At 38.6% G+C, this 25,762-nt stretch overlaps 1 protein-coding gene across 5 annotated transcripts in view; it reads left to right on the top strand.

Annotated features, from left to right (window-relative positions):
* The window catches only part of DDAH1 (dimethylarginine dimethylaminohydrolase 1), a 124,809-nt gene that overhangs the window by 68,307 nt on the left and 30,740 nt on the right, over window positions 1-25,762 (top strand). For all 5 annotated transcript variants that reach the window (XM_081143787.1, XM_081143783.1, XM_081143784.1 and 2 more), the window contains exon 2: window positions 22,147-22,246. In XM_081143787.1, the coding sequence (XP_080999913.1) occupies window positions 22,153-22,246 (94 nt within the window). In that variant the 5' untranslated portion in view covers window positions 22,147-22,152. The remainder of the gene's footprint in view (window positions 1-22,146; window positions 22,247-25,762) is intronic.

The raw sequence follows: 25,762 nt of genomic DNA, 5'->3' as shown, positions 1-25,762 counted from the left end.
TTTGTTCACACAACCATCCCTAGCTTACTGTCCCTTCACCATGAGTAAACAGAGAAGAAGAATGTGTGTATATCACAGAGAGAGAGAGAAAAAGCCAGTAATGCAAAGGGATCTTACAGCTGGGACTGGACTAGTTGGCTAGAGAAGGCAGTATAGATGATGTAACCAGAGACCATTGAGAGTATGACCATGTATTTCAGCCAGGATAGTGCCAGTAACCAAAAACCTAGGATGATGGTAGGATAATTATATGTCCTGGAAGATGCCAGAACACTATTTTGTGTAAATGCTCAGTATGAATGTCACCTAGAAAGAAAGAAGTAGGGAGGAAGGGGAAGGACCTGAATTTAACTGAGTTTCAATTTAAATGATTGAGATATTACTGGATTTGACTTTATTTACCTGTATTGTTTTGTCTCTAGAAAATATAGGCAGCTTTAAGAAAAGAAAGTTACCCTTTTATATAACAGAATTGTGGCTTTTAAAATTATCTACTATATATATATATGTAGTACTTAATATCAGAGGGCCTGGTTCATCACCTTTGAAATAGGGAAAATAATACCAACTTCATATTGTGTAAGATTTCAAGATGTAATGTGTAGAAGAAAATACTTTATACATTTACAATAAAGTTTCAAATGTGAATGTTAGGTAAGCTTAGGTTTTTAAACCAATGAGATTTCTGTTTTAGAAAATTATTAAATTTTATTACTACTGAAATTACTAAATTTTGTTACTAAATTTTTAAATTTTAAATTTTATTTATTTTTTTAATATATCTTTATTGATTTCAGAGAGAGGAAGGGAGAGGGAAAGAGAGAGAGAAACATCAATGATACGAGAGTCGTCATTGATCAGCTGCCTCCTGCACGCCCCCTACTGGGGATCGAGCCCCCAACCCAGGCATATGCCCTGCCCAGGAATCGAACCTCAATCTCCTGGATCCTAGGTTGATGCTCAACCGCTGAGCCACACCCGGCCGGGAAAAAAATTTTTATTTTTAAAATTTTTTTATTCTGGCTACAGTGTGTATAATAAATTGGAGAAGGGAAGGCCTTTAGAAGGAGACCAGTTTCCAGAGGCTTTTTAATTGTTCAGGAAATGTGGAATGAGGCCATATTTAGGAAATTGCAGTGCACGTGGGTTCAGAGCCCGTCCACTGGTAGAAATGTGGAGAAAGGTGAGGAATTCAGGAGGAGTCAAAGATGACTCTAAGGTTCCAAGCTTGGTGACTAAGAGAACAGTGGTGACATTAACTGAGTTGGAAATTAAGGATGTCAGCAGGTTATGGGAAAGATGAGTTCAGAAAGATGAGCACATTGAACACAGAGTACAAAGAAGAAAAGGAAGAGAGAAGTCAACAGAAGTATAATAGTCCAGAGTGAGGGTGTGGTATAGCTCTGGAGGCAGATGCTTGCAAAAGTTACTTAAGCTCTCTCTCAGTGCCTCAGTTTCCTTTTCTGTAGAATGGTAGTGAAAATAGCATATACTTCATGAATTTTTATGAAGCTTGAATATAAAGTCACCCAGATGGAGCCGGTGCAAGGAAGGGCCCATCACTGCATGTAGCGATTTGGCCATTGGTGGTGGGAGGGGAGTGCTAAGGACATGATGGGAAGAGCACTGGTCACAGCTCTGAGCAGCTCTGAACTGTAACAGCTGGGGACTTTGAATGAGAGAGTCAGCTGGACTTCGTTTGTTCATCTGTGAAAACAGGGATTGAATGGTTCTCTAAGAGGCCCTTTATAGCTATTATACCATGGTATGATTGTGTTGAGGCTAAAAGAAAACTTTGATGCAGATAAGCCGTAATGGAAATAATTCAATCACAGATAATGGAGCAATCGATGACATTCAACATATTTTTAGTACCTGTGTGTCCAGCCTAAGACATTTTTTGCATTTAAAGCACAGCAAGAAATTTAGACATGGTAAAGTTTAAAAAGATTTTTGAAATTCACCTCTGGAGATTTTTTTTTTTAATTTATAATTTCAACTATGCTTCGTTCTAGTGGTTCTTTCTGCTTACCTGTCACTATAAATTTTCTGCTGGGTTCAGATAGATGCAGGGAACTTCTGTTGTGCTTGGCTTATTGATGTCATAAAACCTCTCTCTGAATGTTTACTTCATTCGCAAGAATAGGGTGTTTCATTTGCCAGAATTTTCACTTGTTACGAAGAATCCCAGGTTCCAAAGACAGGCTACTGATTTACTATTTTTTGATAAGCTTTTGAGAGTAGAGTGCAACCCTCTTCCCATTAAGTTTCTAGAAATTTTTATTAATAGAAACATGCTAAGCACATAAACAAAGCTTATTTGCACTTGGCTTGTTCGGGGAAAAGCTTATGAGGAAACAGCCTTTAAGGAGAAGATACAGAAGGGCTCCTCCTTAATAGCTTACACCTGCTCCATCACTTTGCCTTTGATAGGGGAGATTTCATTCACTCTCATTAATTTCTTTTATCCCTTCTGGTTATCAAAATTTGAATATTAAAATCACTCACCCACATGTATTAAACAAAATTATTTTTCACTTATGTCCTTTGCAAATTGCAATATGCAGAATATGGATGAAGTAATCGGACAGAATCCAGTAGGTCTCCTATAAACATCAGTCTGATCACTTAATTACCTCATATTCATGCTCACCACTTCTTTCACACGACATGTTTTGTATTCACTTTAGATACCTTTCAGGATGTTCAGCTATCAGAAATTAGAAACCACATACAAAAACTGGGTCACAGTTTATACTACACATTTTCCGATTTTTCATGTAGGCAAGCTTCAAATATTAGTGACGAAGACGAGAGGTGGTTGATTTACGTGAGAAGCCAGATCTTCCATCTTCATATTAGTAAAAAAGTCATATCGAATGTGTGTATAGTGTGTGTGTGTGTGTGTGTGTGTGTGTGTGTGTGTGTGTGTGTGAGGTGGGGAGAGAGAGAGGGAGGGAGAGAAAGAGAAAGAGAAAGAGAAAGAGAAAGAGAAAGAGAAAGAGAAAGAGAAAGAGAAAGAGAAAGAGAAAGAGAAAGAGAAAGAGAAAGAGAAAGAGAAAGAGAAAGGGAGGGGGAAGGAGAGATGTTTCACCTCCTGAAAGAATTTTTTAGGGAAAATGGCAGACGTGAATAGCTTTGATTTTCAAAATTTTTTATCAGTTGAAAAACACTTGGACCATTAACTCTTCATTGTGTGGAAACCTCTATATGTCACAGAGGAGGATATCCTCACTCTTGTTCTCCGATGCCAAGCCACGTTCATCCTGAGCTCTTTGGCTTTGCCAGATGGTGGAAGCTTTCGTATTTGATGCCATCAAAGGTGAAATCCCAGCCAACGTGAAAACTTTAAGTGAAATCTGGTCGTTTGTCCTTCAGTCTAAGAAGACGATTTAAATTTATCTGTATATAATTAATAATATATCAATTATTCTCAAACTTTTTAAGTAGAAACAACTATTTATTAGTAGTCTTAACCTTGACTTTTGTCTCAGATCCATTTCTACTGAGCCAGGAATCTTATTAGGGGATTTCGTTCTAGTCCTACTTCTACCCCCATGACTGGGGAGAGTTACTTAAACCTGGTGGGACTTGGTCTCCCGATCTTTATGACTACTGAGATCTCTTCTGATTTTAATGTTCCGTGATCCTATGAGTTATATATCCTGCACTAGTTTCTTTTCACTTAATTCTCCAGCCCAGAAATTTACCACACATATATCTTCATCTGCCTTGACATCTATTAGGTGATCAATAAATATTTGTTGAAGCAATGGTGTGTTTTGCTGTTTCTGATGGATTGTGAAATTACTGTAATTTCCCAGCATTTTATATTGGGCTATTACTCATTTTTATTTTTGTTGAATCATATTATTGTTGCTTTAACATTTACTTTCTTTCTACTAAGGCTTTGTGCATGATTTAGAGTTGGTTTTTATGTGTTCTCACTAAGGTGTTTCAGAGAGGAAAAATTCTTTCACTACACCTAATCTCGGCCACTCTAAAAAGATAGACACAAATATTTTTATAATCATAAAATAATCCAGAAAGTGAATTTTACTTTTATTCAGCTTGACTTTGCTGGTGGAAAAAAACAAAAAAACATTCTGAGTGCATTGGCAGGTTATTCCAAACCGGTTGCTCTGTGGAAAGAAATGCTACCCCAGCTCTACCCGTTGGAAAACTGTCTGGATAGAGACAAATATTTGGTACCCTGAGCTTGTGGAGACCAATTCTTTCTTCTATGGCTCTTCAGTGGATATACCAAATAGAAAAAATTATAGGGAAATAATTGCTTTCTGTTTGATGAAAGAATTTTAAAATTAGAACATTTGTGTTAACTTTAATGTATAATTTCCGTCATACATTCTCATTAATCTTTTAATGGCAGATAAACTAACTAAATTAGTTATCAGGAAGACAGTGTAAGTAGCATGTTATTTCTTTTAAAAATGCCCTATTCTATAGGATAGATATTCAGTTTTATATATTTTCAGTACTTAACACTCTAATACAACAGTGGCTTAATAAAGAGACAGTTATGCTGGTAAAAAGCAAGCTTGAAAGCATTTAACTCTTCATATATTGTTATTTGTTCTGAGAGACTAACTCAGGATTTATAATGTTCAATTTTGAACCCCAGAATAAATGAAGGGAAAGGAAGCCAAAACTTCCCCGGTGTTGAGGAAAAGCCCTTGCTTTCTAACTTCCTCTGAATGGCAGTATTGTTCACCAGCCATTAGTACACGAACCAGGACCTTGCCATTCCATACTTAAGCTTGTTTTTATTTTTAAGGAATGTCGGAAAATTGTGGAAATTAATGTTTTTACTCCCCCCCCTTAATATCTCATGGATTCTGACCTTTTCCTTGAAACTGGTTTAGTATGTGTTTCCTTTAAAATTGGTCATTGACCCAAAAATAAGTTTGATTTTCTTTTTCCATGATCTTCTCTAAAGAATTCTGTTAATAGCATACTAAATTGAATTACAAACTTACTGAATAAGTGCTTTGAGTTCTGGGCAACCTTGGGATAAAGGGCACAGAAAGAGTATACTGCACAGAATGCAGTTGGGCAAGTTGGTGTAAAGGAAAGGGGTGCAGCTGTAGGGCCGATGTGATCAACATCTTCAGGAGGTTATTAGCAATTTAATGGAATATGCTTGGTTATTCGAGCACAATAATAGCTTCAGTTGAAATGTCTGCTCTGCTCTTTTTCCCATACACTTTGGAATGAGTCGAATGAGACAGTTGAGCTTTCAACAAGCTTCATGAATTTTAAATTCTTTCTAGTCATAAGATGGGTACATGGCATGTAGTCAGTGTAGACAAGGAGTTGGCAGCCTCACCGGGTGCGATGGGATATCAGGTGTCTTCAAAATAATGAGGACCTGGATTCACCAGGTGCTTTCGGGGTGTGCTCCGCATGGCCCCAAGAACAGAAGACCTCTCTCCATCCCAACGGCTAGTAATTAATCATCTTGCAGGTGTAAGGGTACTTTCCCAGCATTCAGTTCAAGACTTAAAAGTCATATCATCTTTACTGATGTCTCAGAAAAAAATTATTTTTGATAGCTAAATATTTCTATTTTTTTCCTTTCTCTTATCTGATTCATGTATATTCAGAGAAAAGGGGCTCTGTGAATTATGACATAGATTTATAACCTCACATTTTAACATGTATCCCAGTTAATCCTAAAATACTTCTTGAAATATTTAAATGTTTTAAAAAGTTGTTCCCAAACTCTCTTACACTATAAAAATCTGAGTCTTTGTTTAGGGGTAAGCCTTGAGAGATTCTGAAATTCAATACCAGGAACTTTACTTATTGTATTTGAAATTACTTAACAACAAAAGACTATTTTGGAAGATAATTTTTCAGGAAATCCACTTTAAAGCAATCTCAATTTAAAGTAGGAATTTATTTTTTACATTACCTTATAATAATGTCCCATGTTTTATTAAATATGGAATGTATGGATTTATAATATAATTTTATAATAGCATGAGCAAAACATGTTTTCATAAACATCATAGAAAATTCTGGAAGTTTATATGATAGATTATTAATACTGGTATCTATGCATGGTATTGGGATTACAAAGATTTTTAATGGTTTTATTTGTACTTATCTGTACTTTCTAATTTTTCTACATTCAATGTGTGGGATGGGATGTCAGGAGAGAGTGCGCTTTAAAAAGAGCCCCTCAGAGAGTTGATATATATTTCCTGCAGTTGGAAAACACCATGGGCAGGAGTCTAGGAGATCTTGAGGGCAAGAAACTGAGAGACTAACTATGTAAATAGCCCAAAGAGCGCTACTGTATTGAGCACAGCTGCACTGCCCGAGTCTGTGGAAGTGTTTGCGTGGACTGGAAATAGGTCATGCAGGAGCAAAAGCTGGGCAGGGCCTGTTTCAAATCCAGTGGGTAGCCCAGGGAAGCAAGTGGGAGCCTCCATAGTGAGAGCTTGGATGGAGTGACACACAGATGAACCAGGGGCTGGTAACCCAACCAAAAAAGACTTCTGCAATGCAGCTACAAGGGGCCTGCTCTTCCTTACCCGGAGTCACCTTACCTTACTATTTGGATGTTTAGAATAATAGGAAATATGCATTGACAAGCCATGTCTTCTGTGTATAGATCTGCCTTGGGAGCCAGAATGGGCAGTAGTTACTGTAGTTGTGGGTAATAGATGAGGTTTTATAGGTTCAGGTATTTCTCATCTTCTTTCAGCAGTGACACAACAACCATTACCTACCAAGAAACCACAGCTCTGTTCATTTTTGCATATTTCCTTTAGTTTTTATTAATAGTCATACTTTAAAAAATTGTTGTAATTCAGTTTTTCACATAGTCTTATGCTAAATTTACTCACATTCTTCTTGTTCTTAGAGATATCTCTTAGTTTCTCCCTGGTATTTATAAGGGTCCTCTTCAGTCCATTGCATAAACACTAAATGACAGGAATCACTAAAGAGGCAGTATGTTAAATTGTGCTCTGAAGACCTGAAAGAGTTAACCTGTTTTTCAAAGTTCCTGAGTTACTATCTGGGAGAAACTGAAGCAACAAGAAAATCTGGCTAGCTATATAATGTCAATAAGAAACACTTTAGTAGTATATTTGCATAATACTAAAATGCTTTTAGTTTTGACAGCATAAACATTGTGTTCGGTCGGGATTTATTTCAAGATTTGAGTGTCAACTTTTGTGATATTAAATTTAGTTCAGATACATCCAAAAACTTTCAAACTATACTAACTATTAAACAAAGCAGGGTTTTTTTGCCAACAGATTGTGTGCTTTGCTAGACTATAAGCTTTGTACATTTTATAATAAGCACATTCCTGTTGTGAAATGGAATGCATCTGATCCACAATAAATCTGGTTGAGAGACAATGGATCCTAGCCAGCTTAGCCCCGGTTCAAGAAAAAGACAATAAATAGGGGTAATGACATTTATGAGAATCTAATTTCATCACGCTCTGCCTCATATGAAGAGAATCTAGATGTTATTTTACTTTGAGAATTACTCAGAGCCAGAGATGAAGTCCCTTCTGTGTTATATCCCTGGTAGCTATTGCTCAAACAAATGTTTTATTTAAAAATTAGTTAATACTTAGTGATCACTGAAAGCAGAAAGAAACTTTTCTTTTTTTAAAGGAGGAAAAACCATAAGGGCAAGAAGGTGACCATATTTTTCTAAAGTAAGTTGGGGAAGGCAAAACTCATTAGTTAGGCCGTAATTAGTTTTCCCTGGTAAAACGCTGACTGGAACATTTCTATTAGGAAAATGTGATCGAACTGTTCCAGTCTCGGTGCAGCTGAGCATGCTCAGATTTGACAGCAGACAAGAGAAATTACTGGCTCTTCTTGTTACTACCATGTTAGAATATGGACAGCTGTCCAAAACAAGGGCAATTTTCTTGAAACTAACCACTTTGTACAACTATGGTTGGAAATGAGCCTTTACTTAATATCCATAAACATACAAATATTCAGCTGGTGGTTTTTCATTAACTTTTTAAAAATATCTAGCTCCAAGAGAAGCAAGTGTTTAAACATATGACAAAGGGTGAATATTTACAAAACCATGTGCCACACTGTAGCCTGGCATCAGAAGGCAACTTCTCAGAATGAATTGCTACGTACTCTGCTAACCATGACTGGAGCCTGTCACAGCCATCCCTAATGAAGGCTTTAATCACAACACACACAAACCCAGGGCTAGGAAGGAAAAAATAAAAGCCAGCATTCCCAAAAAACAATCCCAGCATTCTAAAAACCATCCTGAATATTGTGTTGAAACACTAGACAAGGTGGTGCAGTAAAAAAAAAAAAAAAAAAGCACCAACTTGCACCAGTTGTGGAGAAGGCATGTTTCAATTGGTGGAAAATTAGTGAGTATAATATTTTTTATTTTTATAATATATCTTCATTGATTTCAGAGAGAGGAAAGGAGAGGGAGAGAGAGAGAAACATCGATGATGAGAGAGTCATTGATCTGCTGCCTCCTGCACGGCCCGCACTGGGGATCGAGCCCGCAACCCGGGCATGTGCCCTGACCAGGAATCGAACCCTGATCGCCTGGATCCTAGGTCAACGCTCAACCGCTGAGCCATGCCCAGCCGGGCAGTATAATATTTTTTAAAGAAATACAGCCTTACTCCTGTTTAGCATGTCATTGAGGATATACTGATGAAGGGCCCCGAGCCAAGATCTTTGGGGGACCTACTAGAATAAGGAGATGTGTTTTAATGAGCATAGCAAGCATTCATTCAGTCCTATGGTGCTGTACTGCGAGTGTATTTTTGGACTGAATGATCTAAAACATGTTGGATGATTGCTCTTCCTATAGCCTTGCTTATCCTATTTAATTGCTTAATGAACTTCACCTTGTCTCCTGGGCAAGTGATTACAATTTCCAAATTGATGATTTCTGAAAGAACAAAATCATATACTACTGTAGTTTTATAGCATCCACAAAACTGAATTTAAGAAGAAAATGTATAGGCAATTGGCAAGGAGTAGCACTTGAACCCGTCACATACCTATTAAATCCAGAAAGTTTATTACAATTCATTTATGTGTCTCCAGGCCTTTTACCTGTGCAATTATAATGAATGTGATAATTCATCCCCACATCTACTCCAAGCAGTTTTTTCCTGCCAAAGGGAGATGTTTCCATCCATTGCTGCAAACAGCCACCATACCTTGCAATAGCAATGGACCAAAAATGTATCCTGGAGTCTCTTTCTTGAAATACTTTTAGGAGGAATTGTCAAAGACAGATTTTTTTACATCACTTCCTGCAGTTTGAGATAGTTCTAATGTCCCTAAGTTTTATGTACTTTTTTTATGTCATTGACTCCCAGATCTTTTTTTTTTCTAATCTTCACCCGAGGATTTTCTAAAATTGATTTTTAGAGAGAGAGGAAGGGAGAGAGAGAGAAACATCAATGTGAGAGAGATAAATGGATCGGTTGCCTCCTGTACACGCCCAACCAGGGATCAAACCCTCAACCTAATGAGCACAGCAAGCATTCATCACCACTCTTGTCCAGGAGTGTGCCCTGACCAAGAACTGAACCTGCAAACTTTTGGTGTACAGGACAACACTCTACCCAACTGAGCCACCCAGACAGGGCTGACTCCCAAATCATATTTCCATTTCTCACTACTCTCCAGAAATCTAGATTGATATATTCAAATGTGTTGATCTCTCCTTTTGAATATCTCCAAGGCATTTAAAACTCAACATGAGCCAAACAGAACTCTAGAATTTTCTCCCCAGACTTGCTCCTTTCCTCTGCCTTATCTGTATCAGAGATTGGTCCACCATTCACCCAGTTGCTCAAGACAAACATCTGAGTCATCCTGGATTCCTTTCTTTCCTTCATCCCCACATCTACTCCATCACCAAGTGCTGTCAACTCTCCTTCAAAACGCATCCCAGACTGAACCACTATTATTTGCTTCTACCATGGTCACTCTTTTCCAAGCCACTGTTGTTTTTCATTTGGACTACCGCAATTGCCTCTTAACTAATTTCCCTGCTTTCATTCTTGTCTTCCAATCCATTTTCACAATGCAGCTAGCCAGAATTGTCTGTGTAAATTAGATCATGTCACTCACCTCCTTCAAACTTCCAGAGGCTTTGACAACATTTAAAATTCCCACCCTTTTTGCTAGTTTACTAAATTCTGTATCATTTGTACTCTTCCTGAATTCATATCCCCACCAGAATACACACAAGGATCGTCTCTCTTCACCAATGTATTCCTATGGCCTAGAATAATACCGAATATATTAAAAATGCTGAATAGATGTTTCTCAATTGACTAGGTAAATGAATGAAATTACTGGAGAAGGTAAAGAGAAGAGTGGCAGTTAGTGATTATTGTGATGATTAGATCCAAGGTAGTTTTCTCACATGGAGATCTTTAGAAATAAAGACGTCTGCTCACCCTTGAAATGCTGTAAGACTTCTCTAGAAGAGGTCACCCCACCTTGTTACTATGCTTTGGCTAAACAAAGTGGATAGTTTTGCTTTATGCATAAGTTTGTTATAACATTTCTAGAAATTATGTCTAACTTGTAAAGTTCTTCAGCTTTTCATTCAATACACATATGGAGAGCCTACTGGCGCCAGAATTTTAATTAGTAGAATACCCTTGGGGACATGGGAGCATACAGAAGGTATATCTAACCCAGCCAGGGCCTGCAGTTAGGTGGGGACAGGGGAATGTTGGAAGGCCTCTAGGGCAGCTTAATGCCTACAATGTATTAATTGTGTACTGAACATACAAAATATTTCTTATACTTTAAAGCTGTTTGCCTTTATAAATGGCTGCATGCAACTTCTCTGAATTCACAGAAAATTATGGACACCTCAAGCTATCTGGTGCTTATTTTGGATGACATACAGACCAAATTTTTATGCTTTTTTACTTTCGGGAAAATTAGTTTAAAATTTGTCATTTCCCTAGTTCTCAGAATACTAAATTTTGCAGGCTTTTCAGCAGTTGACACTTATTTTCATTTGGTGTTTGGTGATAAATTGTATTTTTATTTGTTCTCTGGAGACAGAATGTCAGTTGTTCTTAGACACTCAATACATGTGTTGTATCATGATCATCGACAAGGAAATGGACCATTTGAATTAGTACATTATACAGCAAGAGTGACAAGACCAGCCCAGCTCCTGCCTTGTTCCTTATTTAAAAACTAAACATTGCTTCCAGCCTTCTTCCAGCCTGTCTTGCTGCTACATCTCTATGGAGGGGCCTTTGAACATCTAGAACTTTGTTATGCCTGCTCAAAAAAATGAGAGGGATCTTTCCCAGTTTTCTTCAGAGCTGCTTTTATTTCTCCTTTGCACTCTGGCCCCGTTGGTTTTCCTTCTGAATTTCTATCTAATCTTCCGGATCACATGTCCTCCAGATCTGAGCACTGGTTCAGAAAGGAGCATTGCAACGTTGTCCAACTCTGACAGGCGGAGCTACACTCCTTGTGCTTTAGCTACAGAATTAAGGAGTATAACACTTCTTGGGGTGCTTTTGGCTTTACAACGTATTAGTTACAATCTGCTGTTTTCTGTAAGCAGGTTTATCTTAGTGTTATAAGTGGCATTTGATCAACATTTTTTGATCAACATTTTTATCAGCCAGGATAGCAGGTATTATTAGTTCAAATCACATCTTACACACTGTATAATTTGTGGAATGGCAAGTCACAGTGTGTTCCTAAAGAAATAGAAATCCTCCATTAATAGTTGTTTCTACATCAGATTTAATGAGTTTTAATCAATATGGTCTGTTGTTATGGACTCTGGATACTGCTTGTCAGTTTGGTTATATAAGTAAATGAGTTCCTTTTAGCTGCAGCTAACAGAAAACTCAAAAATAGTGAAGGAAATAAAAATTTCATATACAGGTTCAGGCAAAAGTAGGTTTACAGTTGTTTGTATGGAAAATCATACAATAATTAATTAATGATAATATAAGAATAAAGTCTGTTTCGCGTATCCACAGCTGTAACCCTGCCTTTACCCCACCCTGTGTTAAGAGCTCTGGGGCTCCATGGTTGGTTGATTCATCATCTCAACAACGTCATCAAGGTCCCAGGTTCTTTCCATCTCTTTGCCCTGCCGTCCTTGACGATGGCTGTGTTCTCAGACCAAGCGCCAGTTCCAAGTAACATATTTAGGCAGGACAATGTCCAAAAGAACCTCTATGCCTTCAGGAACCTCTCAACAGACTTCCCCTCAGTGGCCAAAATTACCTCATTTGCACCAGTCCCTAGCAAGAGGGATAGAAATGCCATGACCGATTTAGCCCAGGAGGCGCCTGAAGGGACAATCCATGCAAAATCACTTAGCACAGTACTTGGCACTTAGAAAGAACTTAATAATTTTACGTAATATTATTGATGATTAGTTAAGCCAGTGTCGTGAGTTGTTAAAAGGTGGATTCTCAGATCTTGGTTATACTGATTCTGTGTAGAGGAGATGGAAAGAGATGACAAGGATCGCCTGCATATAGCGGGCACCTGGGAAGCTCATCTACAGTGTTGGGCTGTAGAACAATGCTCAGGTCCTTAGGGAGAGCACAGAGAAGCACCCTACTCATAGGAAGAGACTGGGATAAATTATTAGAACAGGGCTCCAGTGAAAGTAACCCTAGTAGTGCCCAGGCATATGGTTAGAGTGGGACGAAGCATGAAGAACGACTTAGTGCTGAATCCAGGGCACCAGCCTGGAGCTTGTTAGACCCTTCTTTCTCGGGTCGCAGTTGACCCAGGGAATGAGGTAAGGATGAGCCCAAAGGTTATGAACCCTACTATACTGTGTATGAGAAAGTACGCAGCGGTTAGCAACAAAGCATCTGTGTTCTCTCAGGGTAGGCATCATGGGTGCTCTGTGTGGTATAATTCTCACTGTCGGCAGGTAATGAGAAGCACCTTGGGTCACTCAGAAAAACCCCACACATAAGTCGCATAAGTTAGTGTGAAGTTGATACTTACACACCTTGTTTTCTAGATACAGTTTTTCTCTCCTGCAGCAGAATCCTTCGGTTTACCGCTGAGGATTCGCGTCCTCGGATTTTTGGGTCCACTTTTGGGTTTGCCTGTCTTCCTCTCATTCACATACCTTCTGATTGAATTTGGTTAAACACCAGAATACTTTACTCATGAATAATCGTCTGGGATGTTTTCAGTAAACTCTATGGGAAAGAGATAGAATTACAGTTAGAGTCACATTTATGAATGCCAAAAATTGTTTTGGGGACTCCAACTCAGAAATCTAGAGCTGGAAGTGACCTCATTTTTAAGCTCTTCCCCCGCATCTTACAAATACGAAAACCAAGATGCTCAGGATCCTAGTTAGTTTTTAGAACTTGCCACTAGAAATAGACCAGTAAGTTTAGAAGTCCAAAAAATCAATGGGAAAAAATGCGATGGATATTTATTTAATAGTCTGTGGGAAGTGGTTCAAGAGATCTTATTCATGTAACAGTTATTCTTACAAAAGTTCACTAAGAGGAAAATGAGGAAGGTGGTTATAAAACTTTCAAACATGTTAACCATCCTATAAATATCACCAGTTCCCAGAATGATTACGGGATTAATGACATTTACTTGACTCTAATAACTTTTGCAGGTTTTAATGTATTACATAATTTCCAGTTCTATTGACCAATTTTCTAATAAAGAAGCCCTTCACTACGTTTTCTAATAGACTAAGGTGAGCCACTTATGATCTGAGTATCATCCAGAAATCCCTTCTAGTTCTAAGGAAGAATTCCAGGTGACCCACCAGCAGGAATAGACAACTGCTATTAACATTTTGATTTCCTAGCTTAGATGTTACTTCCTAAAAGTGACCTTCTTTGACCGTTTGAAACATGTGCCCCTCTTTTTTCTCAAAGCACACTATTGCTTTCTTTCAAAGCCTTTATCGTGATATATAATGTCCCCCGAAGGCCACTGGACAGCAGAGGCCATGTCTGTTTTTTATGGTCACTGACCACTGTCTAGCATGGTGTCTAATTCTCAACAGACACTCTATTTACTGAATGAATGAAAATAAGAATAAGATTGGGATGATTCAAGGCACATTTACATATATACAGGGTGTCCCTAGAAAATGTGTACACATTTTGAATAATTATAAAGGCAATGTTTATTAAAATACATCTCATTTTCAAAATGTAATAGAATCAGTTGTTAAAGTGTGTTTATATTTTGGGGGGACACCTTGTACTTTCATCATTTTCATTTTTATGAGCATGTATTAGGTTTGTAGCCAAAAAACAATATTACAACCTGTTTTCAGCATTTTAAAATATAACTGTACAATATTTTAATAAATAACAGATTTAAGAGGTTGGTGGGTCTGGCACCCCAAAGTCATTTAAAACATCGTATTTTGGGTAATTTCTTAGGGACATCTTAAGAATCGTTGAGCTGTATTTTGAACAAACAACTTGGAAACGAACGTTTAGTTCAACATTTTTGCTTCTGACAAAAGGCCTTTACATATACTTTTTTAAAATCTGTTTAAATTTGGGCTTTCTTTATTGGTTTTCTGTTGCCATGTAATAACTTACCATAAGCACAGCAACTTAAAAACCCCACCAATTTATTATCTCATGGCATAAATGGTTGTTACCTGGGCTGTGTTCTCATCTGGAGTTCAGATCCTCTTCCAAGCTCATTCAAGTTGTTGGCAAAATTCAGTTTCTTGTGATTGTAGGACGAAGGCCACTGGTTTTTTTGTTTGTTTGTTTGTTTGCTCACTGTCAATGGGGAGTTATTCTCAGTTCCTAGAGGCTGCCCTGTGGGCCCCCTCCTTTGGCAGATCCCAACATGGTTGTTTACTTTCTCCCATACCAGTAGAACATTTCTCTGACTTCCTCCATCTCTGACCTTTAAACCCTCTTTGAAAAGCTCACCTGATTAGGTCAGGCCCACCTAGGATAATCTCCCTTGTGATTAAGTCAACTGACTAGAAACCTTAATTACATCTGCAAAATATCTTACCTGTGCCATGAAATGTAACCTAATCACAAGAGTGGTATCATATTTACAGGTTCTTCTCACACTCAAAGGGAGAGATTTGCACACAGCGTGTACATCAGGGGGTAGCAGTCGTGGGCACCATCTTAGAATTCTGCCTCCATACTTCCCAGTGTGGTAGGAACCTTTCTCACTTTTCCAGATGAATTGGATTGGTTTGCAGTGTGTATAGTGTCTTGATTTTAAGCGTGTCTACAAGTCCATATGCTTTTGTAATCTCACTGTAATTAAAATATATTGTCGACTGTTTAAAGATTTTTCCACAAATAACTCCTTTTCATAATCTGATCGAGATACTGGAAAGATGAAGTAATGAATCCCAAAATTTATTAACCTTAGTTTGTATATTCTTGGGAAAACAAAACTGAGGATCTTTATAAACAAACCTAGGTGCAGATCGCTGCAATTTGTAGCCTCTGCCCCTTCATTCCTTCAGAGTGCCTGAGTCAACATTTTGTTCAAACAAATAAATCAAGAGGTGTTGTGGATCATTCCAACATTTATTCTCATTTGACTGCATAGTGCATGTCTAATGTCTAGACTGTCTTTTTTTTTTTTTTTTAAATATATCTTTATTGATTTCAGAGAGAGGAAAGGAGAGGGAGAGAGAGAGAGAGATAGAAACGTCAATGATAAGAGAGTCATTGATCGAGCCCCCAACCTGGGCATGTGCCCTGACCGGGAATCGAACCCTGATCTCCTGGATCCTAGGTCGACACTAAACCGCTGAGCCACTCCCAGCCGGGCTAGACTGTCTTTTTGATAGTGACAAATTGTATAGAAAAGAGGAACACAAACTTCAGAGCCCAGCTTTCTAAGCTGAGATCTCAGCTCTGCTGCTGTAATAACCTGAGCAAGTCAACAATCCTGCCTCAGTTTTCTCATCTATGAAACAGAAATAATGTTTGTACTTGTTTTATCAGATTATGAGGGTTAGATAAATTAAATATGAGTTCTTAGTAGAGTGTCTGGCACATAGGAAAACCATCTTAATGTTTGCTATTATGTTGCTAACCTGAATTCCTCCTAAGAGCTTAGTCCTAAAATTGGAGTTCAGAAGAGGATTCCAGTATGTTTTTACTTAGGAATTTTTAAGACTGAGTCATTTAATATGTTAAACCTCCTTTTGATTCTTTTTTTTTTTTTTTTTGGTAGTTTTGGTTAGTTTTAGTAATTTAACCAGCCCATGAGGAGAAGTTAAGGAATGTACCACTGAACTTTCCTTGAACACAGACCTGAAGCATCCCACAGTTGAAGGGTGGTAATTAATACGCAGGCTGTCTCTGATATGAAGATATCATGGAATCCAAAATTATCTTGGCACAGGATCTTGTAATACCCAGTGGAATTAAATGTACAGAGTTGGAAAACAGAAGGTGTGAGCTCCAGTTCTGATGAGGCTGTGCTCTATGATGAGGCCTCGGGAGAATCATAATTACACAGTGCGGTGAAAATGAACATGGGCCTGGGCACCAGAGACTTGACTCAGCAAGTCAGTGACCCTCCCTTAGCCGCAGTTCACCCATGTAAAATGGGTATACTAATGCCTACCCACCCTACCTTTTGGAGTTATTGTCAACATCACAACAAATATTTCATTTTATGATCACTGTCTGTTCATAAGGTATATCTGCCCACTAGATTGTTAACTTCTCACAGACAGGGACTATGGTTTTGTGGGCGCTTTGTTTGTTTTTTTGATCTTTGTAGCCTGGTTAAAAAAACGTTGGCATCTACTAAATGTTTATTGAACTGAAATGTTGATCAAATGACAAAATATATATGAAAGCATGTGATGGGTATTAAGTATTATTATAAAATGAGCCAAGTGTATACAGGTCCAAGTGGCCGCAGGAGCAAGGATGTGCTGGTTAACAAATGAGGCATGGTATTTTGAGTGTGACCAGGACAACGCAGTGTAACTTGGATGCACCAGCAAGTCCCAAGCCAGCTGCCCTTTGACATTCTAGACACATTACCTCAGCTTCTTGACTGGCTTCCTCAGCATGATCTGCATGTCACACAACTCTAAAGGCAAAGCAAAATCAGGAACAAGCTGAGAAAGTGAAACCACCTCACTACCAGCAAGCTGTGTTGCTATTCATATCTTTAGAGCTAGATAAGAATATAATTTTAAAGCTCTGACAATATGATGGGTTAAAAGGGACTCAGAACATTTAAATGATATTGAAAACCTAGTGGTGATGGTGATGGCGCAGCTCCCAGCGCCGGGCAGAACTGCCAGTGACCGAGACACATCAGCTGCAGACAGGCCAGTGCCCAGGGCCTCATTTGTAGTCATAACCTCTGGCAGCTAATTGAGCAAAAGCAGCGAAAGGAAAGCAGTTTGGCAAACAGAAGTTGGTGCAGATTCTTAATGGAACCTCAGCACAGACTGCTCAATAGGCCCCATGAGAACATTCACAACATTCAAAGTACGCATTGTTTAAAATATGCAGCACAGTCAACTTTGGACAGGGCCAACTGGACAATGTTGGCATCTAAATAGAGTATTAAACTAAGTATGGCCTATTATAAGCTATTATATATATAGCTTCCCAATAATAAATGTATAAGGTTTTATATTTGTTTTGGTGTTTTGTTTCTGGGAAAGTTTTGCAAGAAGAATGGGAGAGTTGGGATCAAAAGATGTTTTATTTAATGCTGTAAATGGTATGTTTTTATCTTCTATTTCTTTTTGAAAGATAATCCAAGCCAAGCACGGAGTTGATTTAGGGCATAATAATATCAGCAACTACTGGTTTGTTTGATTGCTTGTTTTTAGCAACTACTGGTTTGATCATAATGTGCCAGGTGCTGAACGAGGCGCTTTTCATGTCTTAGCTTATTTGTTACCCGCATAATCCCTGTTAGAGAGAAAACATTATTCCATTTTTGGATTTGGAAACCAAGGCTCAAGAAGGTTAACTCTTCCTGCCCTGACCAGTGTGACTCAGTTGGTTGAGCATCTTTCCATGCACTAAAAAGTCACCAGTTCGATTCTCGGTCAGGGCACATAACCCAGGTTCCGCAAACCATAACCCAGGTTTGATCCCCAGTTGGGGTGCACATGGGAGGCGAACAGATCCAAGTCTCTTTCTCTCCCTTTCTTTCTACCCCCCCCCCCCGGTCTCTCTGTTTCCCTCTCAAGTCAATGAAAACATTTTTAAAAAGAAAAAAAAAAGGTTAACTCATCCCAAGTCACATAGCTCATAAGTAACAGAACTTGTATTTAAATCCCCAGTTCTTTTTGTTCCCCATGAGAACCCAAAAGGAGTGAAATGAGAAGACAGGATGATGATAATGTAAACACTATAGGACAGATATGGACAAAAATGAGAGCCACGAAGACAGAAAGCAGAGAGCAGAACAGAAAACATAAGAAAAGGAGACTAGGCATTAAGAAGGGGGGGATTCTTTCGACTGCGTCCTTTAGAGTGGCAATGCCTTTATAACTGTAATCACGCTACATCATCTTGGCTGATGCTCTTTTGAGTCCTGCAGGACATCTTACCATTCAGGCCCACTTCCCACCTTATGGACTACCTCCAGGGGCTATTTCAAAGCAGAGAGATACAAGAAATCTACCACATGGCTTGACAGCTTCCAGGAACTGGAAGGAAATCAAATTGAATGATTTAAATTTAAATGTATCCTCAGTGTTTGTGCTCTAACTTTACATTGGCTTTGCAGCAAAGACTGCCATTTTAATTCACTGAGAAGCAGATGGGATCTGTCATGGGGTGGTAAAACATAAGAAATTTGTCCAAATGTAAAAAGAAAAAGATACAGTTTTCTCTTGTGGGTCAGTTTCATAGTATAAGTATTTGTCACTGGGTGCACACAAGCTGGTATTCATCAAAATAATAAAAGACATATCTAATGTTTATTGAGTAATTACTAGGTACTAAGTGCTTTACATGTATTTAATAGTCAGGAGTAGCCTAGGAAGTTGGTACCGCTATGACCAACCACCCAGGTTAGCAACGAGAAAACTGAAGTTCAAAAAGTTCAACAACCTAAGGTCACTTGACTAGTAAGTAGGAGAGTGGAGATTTGAATCCCACGCCCTTGAGCATAACACTACACTACACAGACATTCCCAGTGGAGGGACTGTGAGTGTGTAACCAGTAACTCCACATTTTTGGACATTAGTACTCCAGAAAAAAAAAGGGGGTAGTTAAGAAGAAAAAGAAAAGATAATTACCTCGAAACTGGTACCAGCTCTTGCAAGAAAGATGTGTGAGCTGGGTGAATGGAAGTAGCAGAGGTCATCTGAACCCACTGTGGCCAGGAATAGAATCTGTAACAAAGGGTGGGAGGAGAAAAGATGGGTAAAAAGAAATACGAGTGTAAAATGAAAAGATGAAACACAGCATGTCGAGTGAAAAGGAAAGGAAGAAATGTCTTGTAAATCTTGTAGAACAGAGGGTGAAAATTACATGGCTAATTTTTAAATTAAGATTGTTTCTCTAACTTACCCTTTTTATTTCTAATTTCATGGGCTAAACTGACCCATTCAACTCAGCCTTTGGCATTAATATTGTTTGTTCTGACATGTTGTTTGGTCTTTTTTTTTCTCTCTTGAAAGTTAATAAGTGAACATTAACCATGATTATGTAACCACAGAATGGGCAGTTTCTTGACGGTTTGGATCTTTTCCTGCAAAAATTCCCACTTCTATAGCTATGTTTAGTGTTTGGTGTGTTTTTTTAACCTCACCCAAGGATGTATTTATTGAATTTAGAGAGAGAGGAGGGGAGAGAAAGAGAGAAACATCGATCGGCCACCTCCGGTACATGCCCCAAGCGGGGATCGAATCCTCAACTTAGGCATGGGCCCTGACCAGGACTTGAACCCGAAACCTTCTGGTGTATGGGACAGCGCTCCAACCATCTGAGCCACCTGGCCAGGTCACCTTTAGTGTCTAACTGCCAGAGGAGCTGGCTTGCTATGGGTCCGCGTGTCGGGGCGACACGGCCTTTTGCAGCTGAGTTGCCTGCTTCGTGGAGCCCCCGTGTCAAGGGTTCTCTGTGGGCAGCCTCCAGCTCGGCAGCTCTCGTTTCTTCTCCAGAAGTCCCCCCGGGCCTAGCATTGCTGACTCGATGCCATATGGTCCTGCCATTCTCAAAACTGTTTACTTGATGCTTTAAAAAAAAATTTTTTTTGTCCATACCCTTGCTCTGAAAATAACATGGCAGGCAGCATCGGTGTTTGCGGTGTGGACCTACACTGATGACTTTGTTTATATAGATGTGACTGAATATTTCAAAGGGGGGGAATACTGGCCTTGCACAGAAGCCAGTTTTTTAATGTCAGTGCAGCTGTTTTAACTTTTAAAAAAAACACAAGCATTTTATTCTCTAAAATTTTAATTTGAAAGACATGGGACTTTTAAAGAAATACAGTGTTTCTGAAACCGGTATATGCTGGCCACCCTACTTCTGTTCTCTTTAAACTCTTAAGAGTTGGATAAAGTTCCTGCGTTGAGATATTACATGTAAACTTTTCACACCAAAACATGTCACTGCTGAATTGAGAGTAATCTTTGAAATGGTGTTATAGCAGAAGCAGTAGCGTTCGTCATAGAAACAAAAGGTAGCACTAGCTCAGTTCTCATGGTCTCTCTGAGCTGAATGAATTTTCCGTAGACACAGAGGCGGATGCCAGAAGGAAACAGTTGTGTGTTTTCCTAGGTTCACTGCTGCCCAGCGAGTCATGGTAAATGTTGTTTTTGCTTCTTTTTTATGCTATAGCAATGATTTTCCACTTCCTGTTACACAGCAAAACCTATCCCGCTGTTAAAAAAAGGTCACTAGATGTATTTATTACAACATTAAGACCATCGCATCCATGGAAATAATTTTTTATTGTTCTGAGTCACTCTGGTTTGTGGAATTTTTACGTGAGTTCCAGGACAAGAATGAAATGATATATTTATTTTATTTTGTATCCTTTCTCCTTTTTTTTTTTAACTGCATGAATGTCAGGCTTGTTGTCAAAAGTATTTCCATATTTTTATTACTTTAGAGGTGATTCTGCTATATATTTATGTCTCCTAAACTCTTCATTGACAATTCACTGTGTGAACTGGGCATGTATTTTGGGAGAGCTACCTGCTTTTCCCAGTGTCATGTGATCTCTCGTTTTTCCCTTAGCTATTCATGTCTTCATGTATGTCTTGACCATGTTAAAGGTTATACAGACCTTCAGAAATATTTAAATTGTTTTATCGAGCCACTGGAAGGACTTGAATTGAATTGTGAATTCCAAAGGGCATTTGTTATGCCTTAAATTGTTTTCTTGTATTAAAGTAAACCCACTAAAAGTATTCCCTAGTTTAGCCCAGAATATCTCTGTGCTTGAGACGAGAGCCTGGAATTAGAGAAAGTCCCTGAAATTCAGTTTCAAGTATTCTTTGGTTTGATTGCAATTATTGTATTTATTAATCACCTCTAAGGACCTAGGTTGAATTTAAATAACAGTTCAAATTTACAGAGAAGCCTTAAATGTTCTGACAGTTTTAGAAAATATTTTAGTAGAAAACAATGACTGTCCTATGTGCCAAGATTTCAAGGTACTGGTTATTGTCATTGATATTCCACATATTATTCTGTCTGTGTGCAATTCTTACTGACTTACTTAACATTTTAAATTAAATCTTGTACTTTCTCGCAAGGGTAGGAGGATTGGCTGTTCTGCCTCTCACCTTTCTTGACTCATGTGCCCAAACTAGTCACTATTCCAACTGTGTCCTAAGTAGCCACTCTTCCAACAGTGTCTTTAACTAATTAGCCATTCAATAGATAAAGGGAGGGACTGTAATATTAACTTAAGCTTAAGCTACAAGGGGACAAAATGGACAATTTCTAATAGATAATTTTTCTCTTAAAATGACCATCGCTGGTCCAAACTTTGATTCATATATGCACAAGGTGGGGTGTGTGTATGTGCACGTGTGTGTGTGTGTTTGCACATGGGAGCATGATTCAGTGTTCAGAAGTTTTAGGTGATTGATTTTCCTTTAGAAAATGGTAAGATATTAATCTGAGTCATCATTTTCAACAGGTTGACATGATGAAAGAAGCGTTGGAAAAACTTCAGCTCAATGTAGTGGAGATGAAAGATGAAAGTGCAACCTTAGATGGTGGAGACGTCTTATTCACAGGTATAATTGTATTTACGTTTTCCTGTCCAAAAACAGCTCCAATATCTGGCTCATATTCACTTGTTTAATTACAGGTTTTTAATTACCAAAGTAAAAAATGCTAAATGCAAGAAATTTGGAAAATACAGAAAAGCACAAAAAAGGGAAAAAAAAGAACTTTCATTCAAAGATAAACATTTCAATATTTGGGTGCATGTCCTTTTAGTACTTTTTTATGCATGTAGTTGCATGTTTTTTATAAATATGTTATCAGTATGTACCTATTATTTTGTAAGTTTTGTGAGTTTATGGGTTGCATGGTTTTTCATTGTGTGACAATATACCTGGTTTGTATTTAAAAGATTTTTAATTCAAGATGTGTCATTTGCAAAAATAATTTTCTTTCCAGTTAGCAAGATGAATTTAAATAATTATCAATGCCAAATGAATAATAGCAGAACTCAACAAAATATAAACAGCTAATATTATTTTTGATATGACCAGCATCAGTTTTTACAGTAGGTTTAACATAGCCACTAAAGAAAGTGTGATTTTAGCATTTAACCTTTCCAACTCTTTATGATCCTAGAATAGCTCTGTAAAGTCACGTGCTAAACTCTGGGTGCCCAGATTCATTCTAGTTGCACTGAGAAGCATGACAATCAGTAATCATTTTTTATTTATAGCGAGAGTTTATTATCCTCTATATGTCAGAGAATCAATACCTGTTTCACAGATGTAGCAGAGGCTAATCCCAGGGATCTGGGAATGTAACCCTGAGTGATCCACAGAAAGTATGAAGGTTCTTGGAAGTCTGATATTTTAGCCGATGTGAATCTTATATCGAATCCCATATATATACACAAAATAGAGCCATCTTCATATCAATATAAAAATATCTTGTATTACTTATGTTTTGATATAATTAAGGTTCCTGGAGGAGTATTTCTCCTGTGACATTTGGGTAGTTCCTCGCTGGGTATCACATACCCGTGGGTGGGACCCCTGTGTTGCCGGGCTCCGGGGAGTGTCATTCTTATCAGAGGTTTGTGAACAATGTCCCTGGAGTTGCGCACTGCACAGCCTGAGCTTCCCCGTCATGGGCAGGGCCTGTCCCTGGGGTTTGGTGGCACACCCGCTGGGCCTCGAGGACACAGCAGGGAGGCGGGAGGCCCAGGGCTCAGCCCAAGCAGCCTCAGGCATCCTTTGAATCTGCCTAGTAAGCCCCCCTTAGAATACTCTTCGTGTCTCCCATTGATGGCACTTTCATTCCATTTGGCAGCACAGAATAACAGTTTTTCTTTGATAACAGGCTTTTGGGAAAAGATAGATGCATAAATCACACGTCCTTACAATAAAACTCTTTTTTTTTTTTTTTTTTACCAAAACATAGCCATATAATAAATAACTTATAAGCAGGTTCTGATGATATTTGAAGTATGGTTTCAAACAAGCTGTGTCACAGCCATTTAGTTAGCTTACCAGCTAAGCTGAACAGATTCTTAAACGCCCGTCAGCGTTACGGCGAAACTTATTCCAGAAGCCTCTTCCACAGGCCAGAGGCCTTTCCGCAGCACCTCAAGCCTAACTTCTAACTAGGTACTAAGCAGTCAGGCTTGCCTTTCACACTATCTGTAAACTTTTTTTTTTTTTTTTTGGTAGTATTCAATACTTAATATCTTAAAAAGGATTTTATTCAAAACCGAGATTGTGTTGGCATATTAAAATCTTTATCTGCTTTACAACTCGTTCACACCTAATATCTGGCCCTGCCTTCTATCTCCTACTTCTCGATTTGTTTCCTTTTTAAAATTGTAGTAAAACATCTATCACATGAAATGTGTCATTTTAACCATTCTTAAGTGTACGATTCAAGTGGCATTAATTACATCACAATATTGTACAGCTGTCACCACTCAGCTCTTCGGTTAAGAAACAAAGTCTGTGGCCACCGCCAGGCGCCCGGCCCTCCGCCTGTGGTAGCTCGGAGCTCCGTCGGTCGCCGCCGGGAAACGGAGGACCGGAGAGCAGCTCCCCGCCCCCGCTGCCGGGGAAATCTGCCAGCCGGGTGAGCTGCTGCTGGCAGAAATGGCCTCAAGCCTGCTTCTCCTAAATAGACAACATCCACTTACCTCTACTTTTATTTATTTACTTTTGTGAAATAAGGAGCATATAAAAAGTTATGAATGTTTATGTACAGTTTAAAGACCGATAACGAAGTGAACACCTGGGCTCCAGGCCCGCAGGTGTAGCTCCAGGCCCACAGGTGTGGCTCAGTTGGTTGGGCATTGCCCACGCCAGAAAAGGGTGCCAGTTCCGTTCCCGGTAGGGGGGTGGAGAAGGCAGCCGATCAGTGTTTCACTCTCACATGTATGTTTCTCTCTCTCTCCCCCTCTCTTCCTCTCTCTTTAAAAGTCAATGAACTAAAACAAAAGCAACAGAGCATTGCCAGGCCCACAGAAGCCCCAGTCCCAGCCTCTCTCTCCTCCCAGCCTGCAGTAACCAGTCCTGAATTTTATGTTAAGCACTACCTGCCTTTCTTTGAGTTGCACCTCAATACATGTGTTCCTAAATTATACGTTATTTAGTTTTTCTTGTCTTACAGCTTTATATGGTCATAATATATGAAGACTTGTGTGATTTTTCCGCTTTGGAGCTAACTTGATGTGTGTAGCTTATACTCATCTCCACTGCTGTGTGGTATTTTGTGGTAAAAATAGATCATGGGGTACTTATTCATTTCACTGCTGATGTACCTTCAATTGTTTTTCAGTTTTGTCTATTTTTTCAATGCTGCTATGTACATCCTTGTGTTTGTCTCCTGGGACATGCGTAAGAGTATCTCTAAAGTAAATAACTAGAAATGGAATTTCAGGTGAAAAACTTTTTTCTTTTGCTGCAATGAGATGATTATATGATTTTTCTTCTCTAATCCATCGAGGTAGCTAAGTACATTAGTTGATTTTCTGATATTTCACCAGTCTTGCATCCCTGAGATGAAAACAAACTTGGTCATGATATATTGTCTTTTTACTACAGGGTTGGATTTAGTTTGCTGATATTTTAAGACTTTTGTTTCTGTGGCCTGTAGTTTTTCTTTCTTGTTATCCATGTCTGGCTTTGGTAAAAGAGTTATGTTAGCCTCACAAAATGTATTAGGGAATATTTCCTATGTTTCTATTCTGTAGGCAGTACTACTTGAATTGTGCATTCCTTGAACTGTGATAGAACTTACCTACAAACAGGCCCTGAGTCTGGTGCTTTCTTTGTGGGGAGATTTTAAATTCATATTGTCTCTTTAATGATAGTATCATTATTGAGGTTTTCCTGAGTAAGTTTTGGTCAGTTCCATTTTCTAAGATTTTATCTCTTATATCTAAGTTTCAAATGTTGGCTATAAAGTTATGCATATCCTCTAAATATCTGTTTTAAGCTTCACAACAACTAGAGCCATGTCTCCTTTTCGTTCAGAACGTTTATTCATGCCTTATCTTTTTTCTTGCCAGAGATCTGTCAATTATTAAAATCTTTTCAAAG

Source organism: Miniopterus schreibersii (assembly GCF_964146895.1).
Source record: "Miniopterus schreibersii genome assembly, chromosome: 8".
In the NCBI taxonomy this organism is placed as follows: Eukaryota; Metazoa; Chordata; class Mammalia; order Chiroptera; family Miniopteridae; genus Miniopterus; species Miniopterus schreibersii.
Note: the sequence above shows the minus strand (reverse complement) of the source record. Positions and strands in the feature narration are given on the sequence as shown.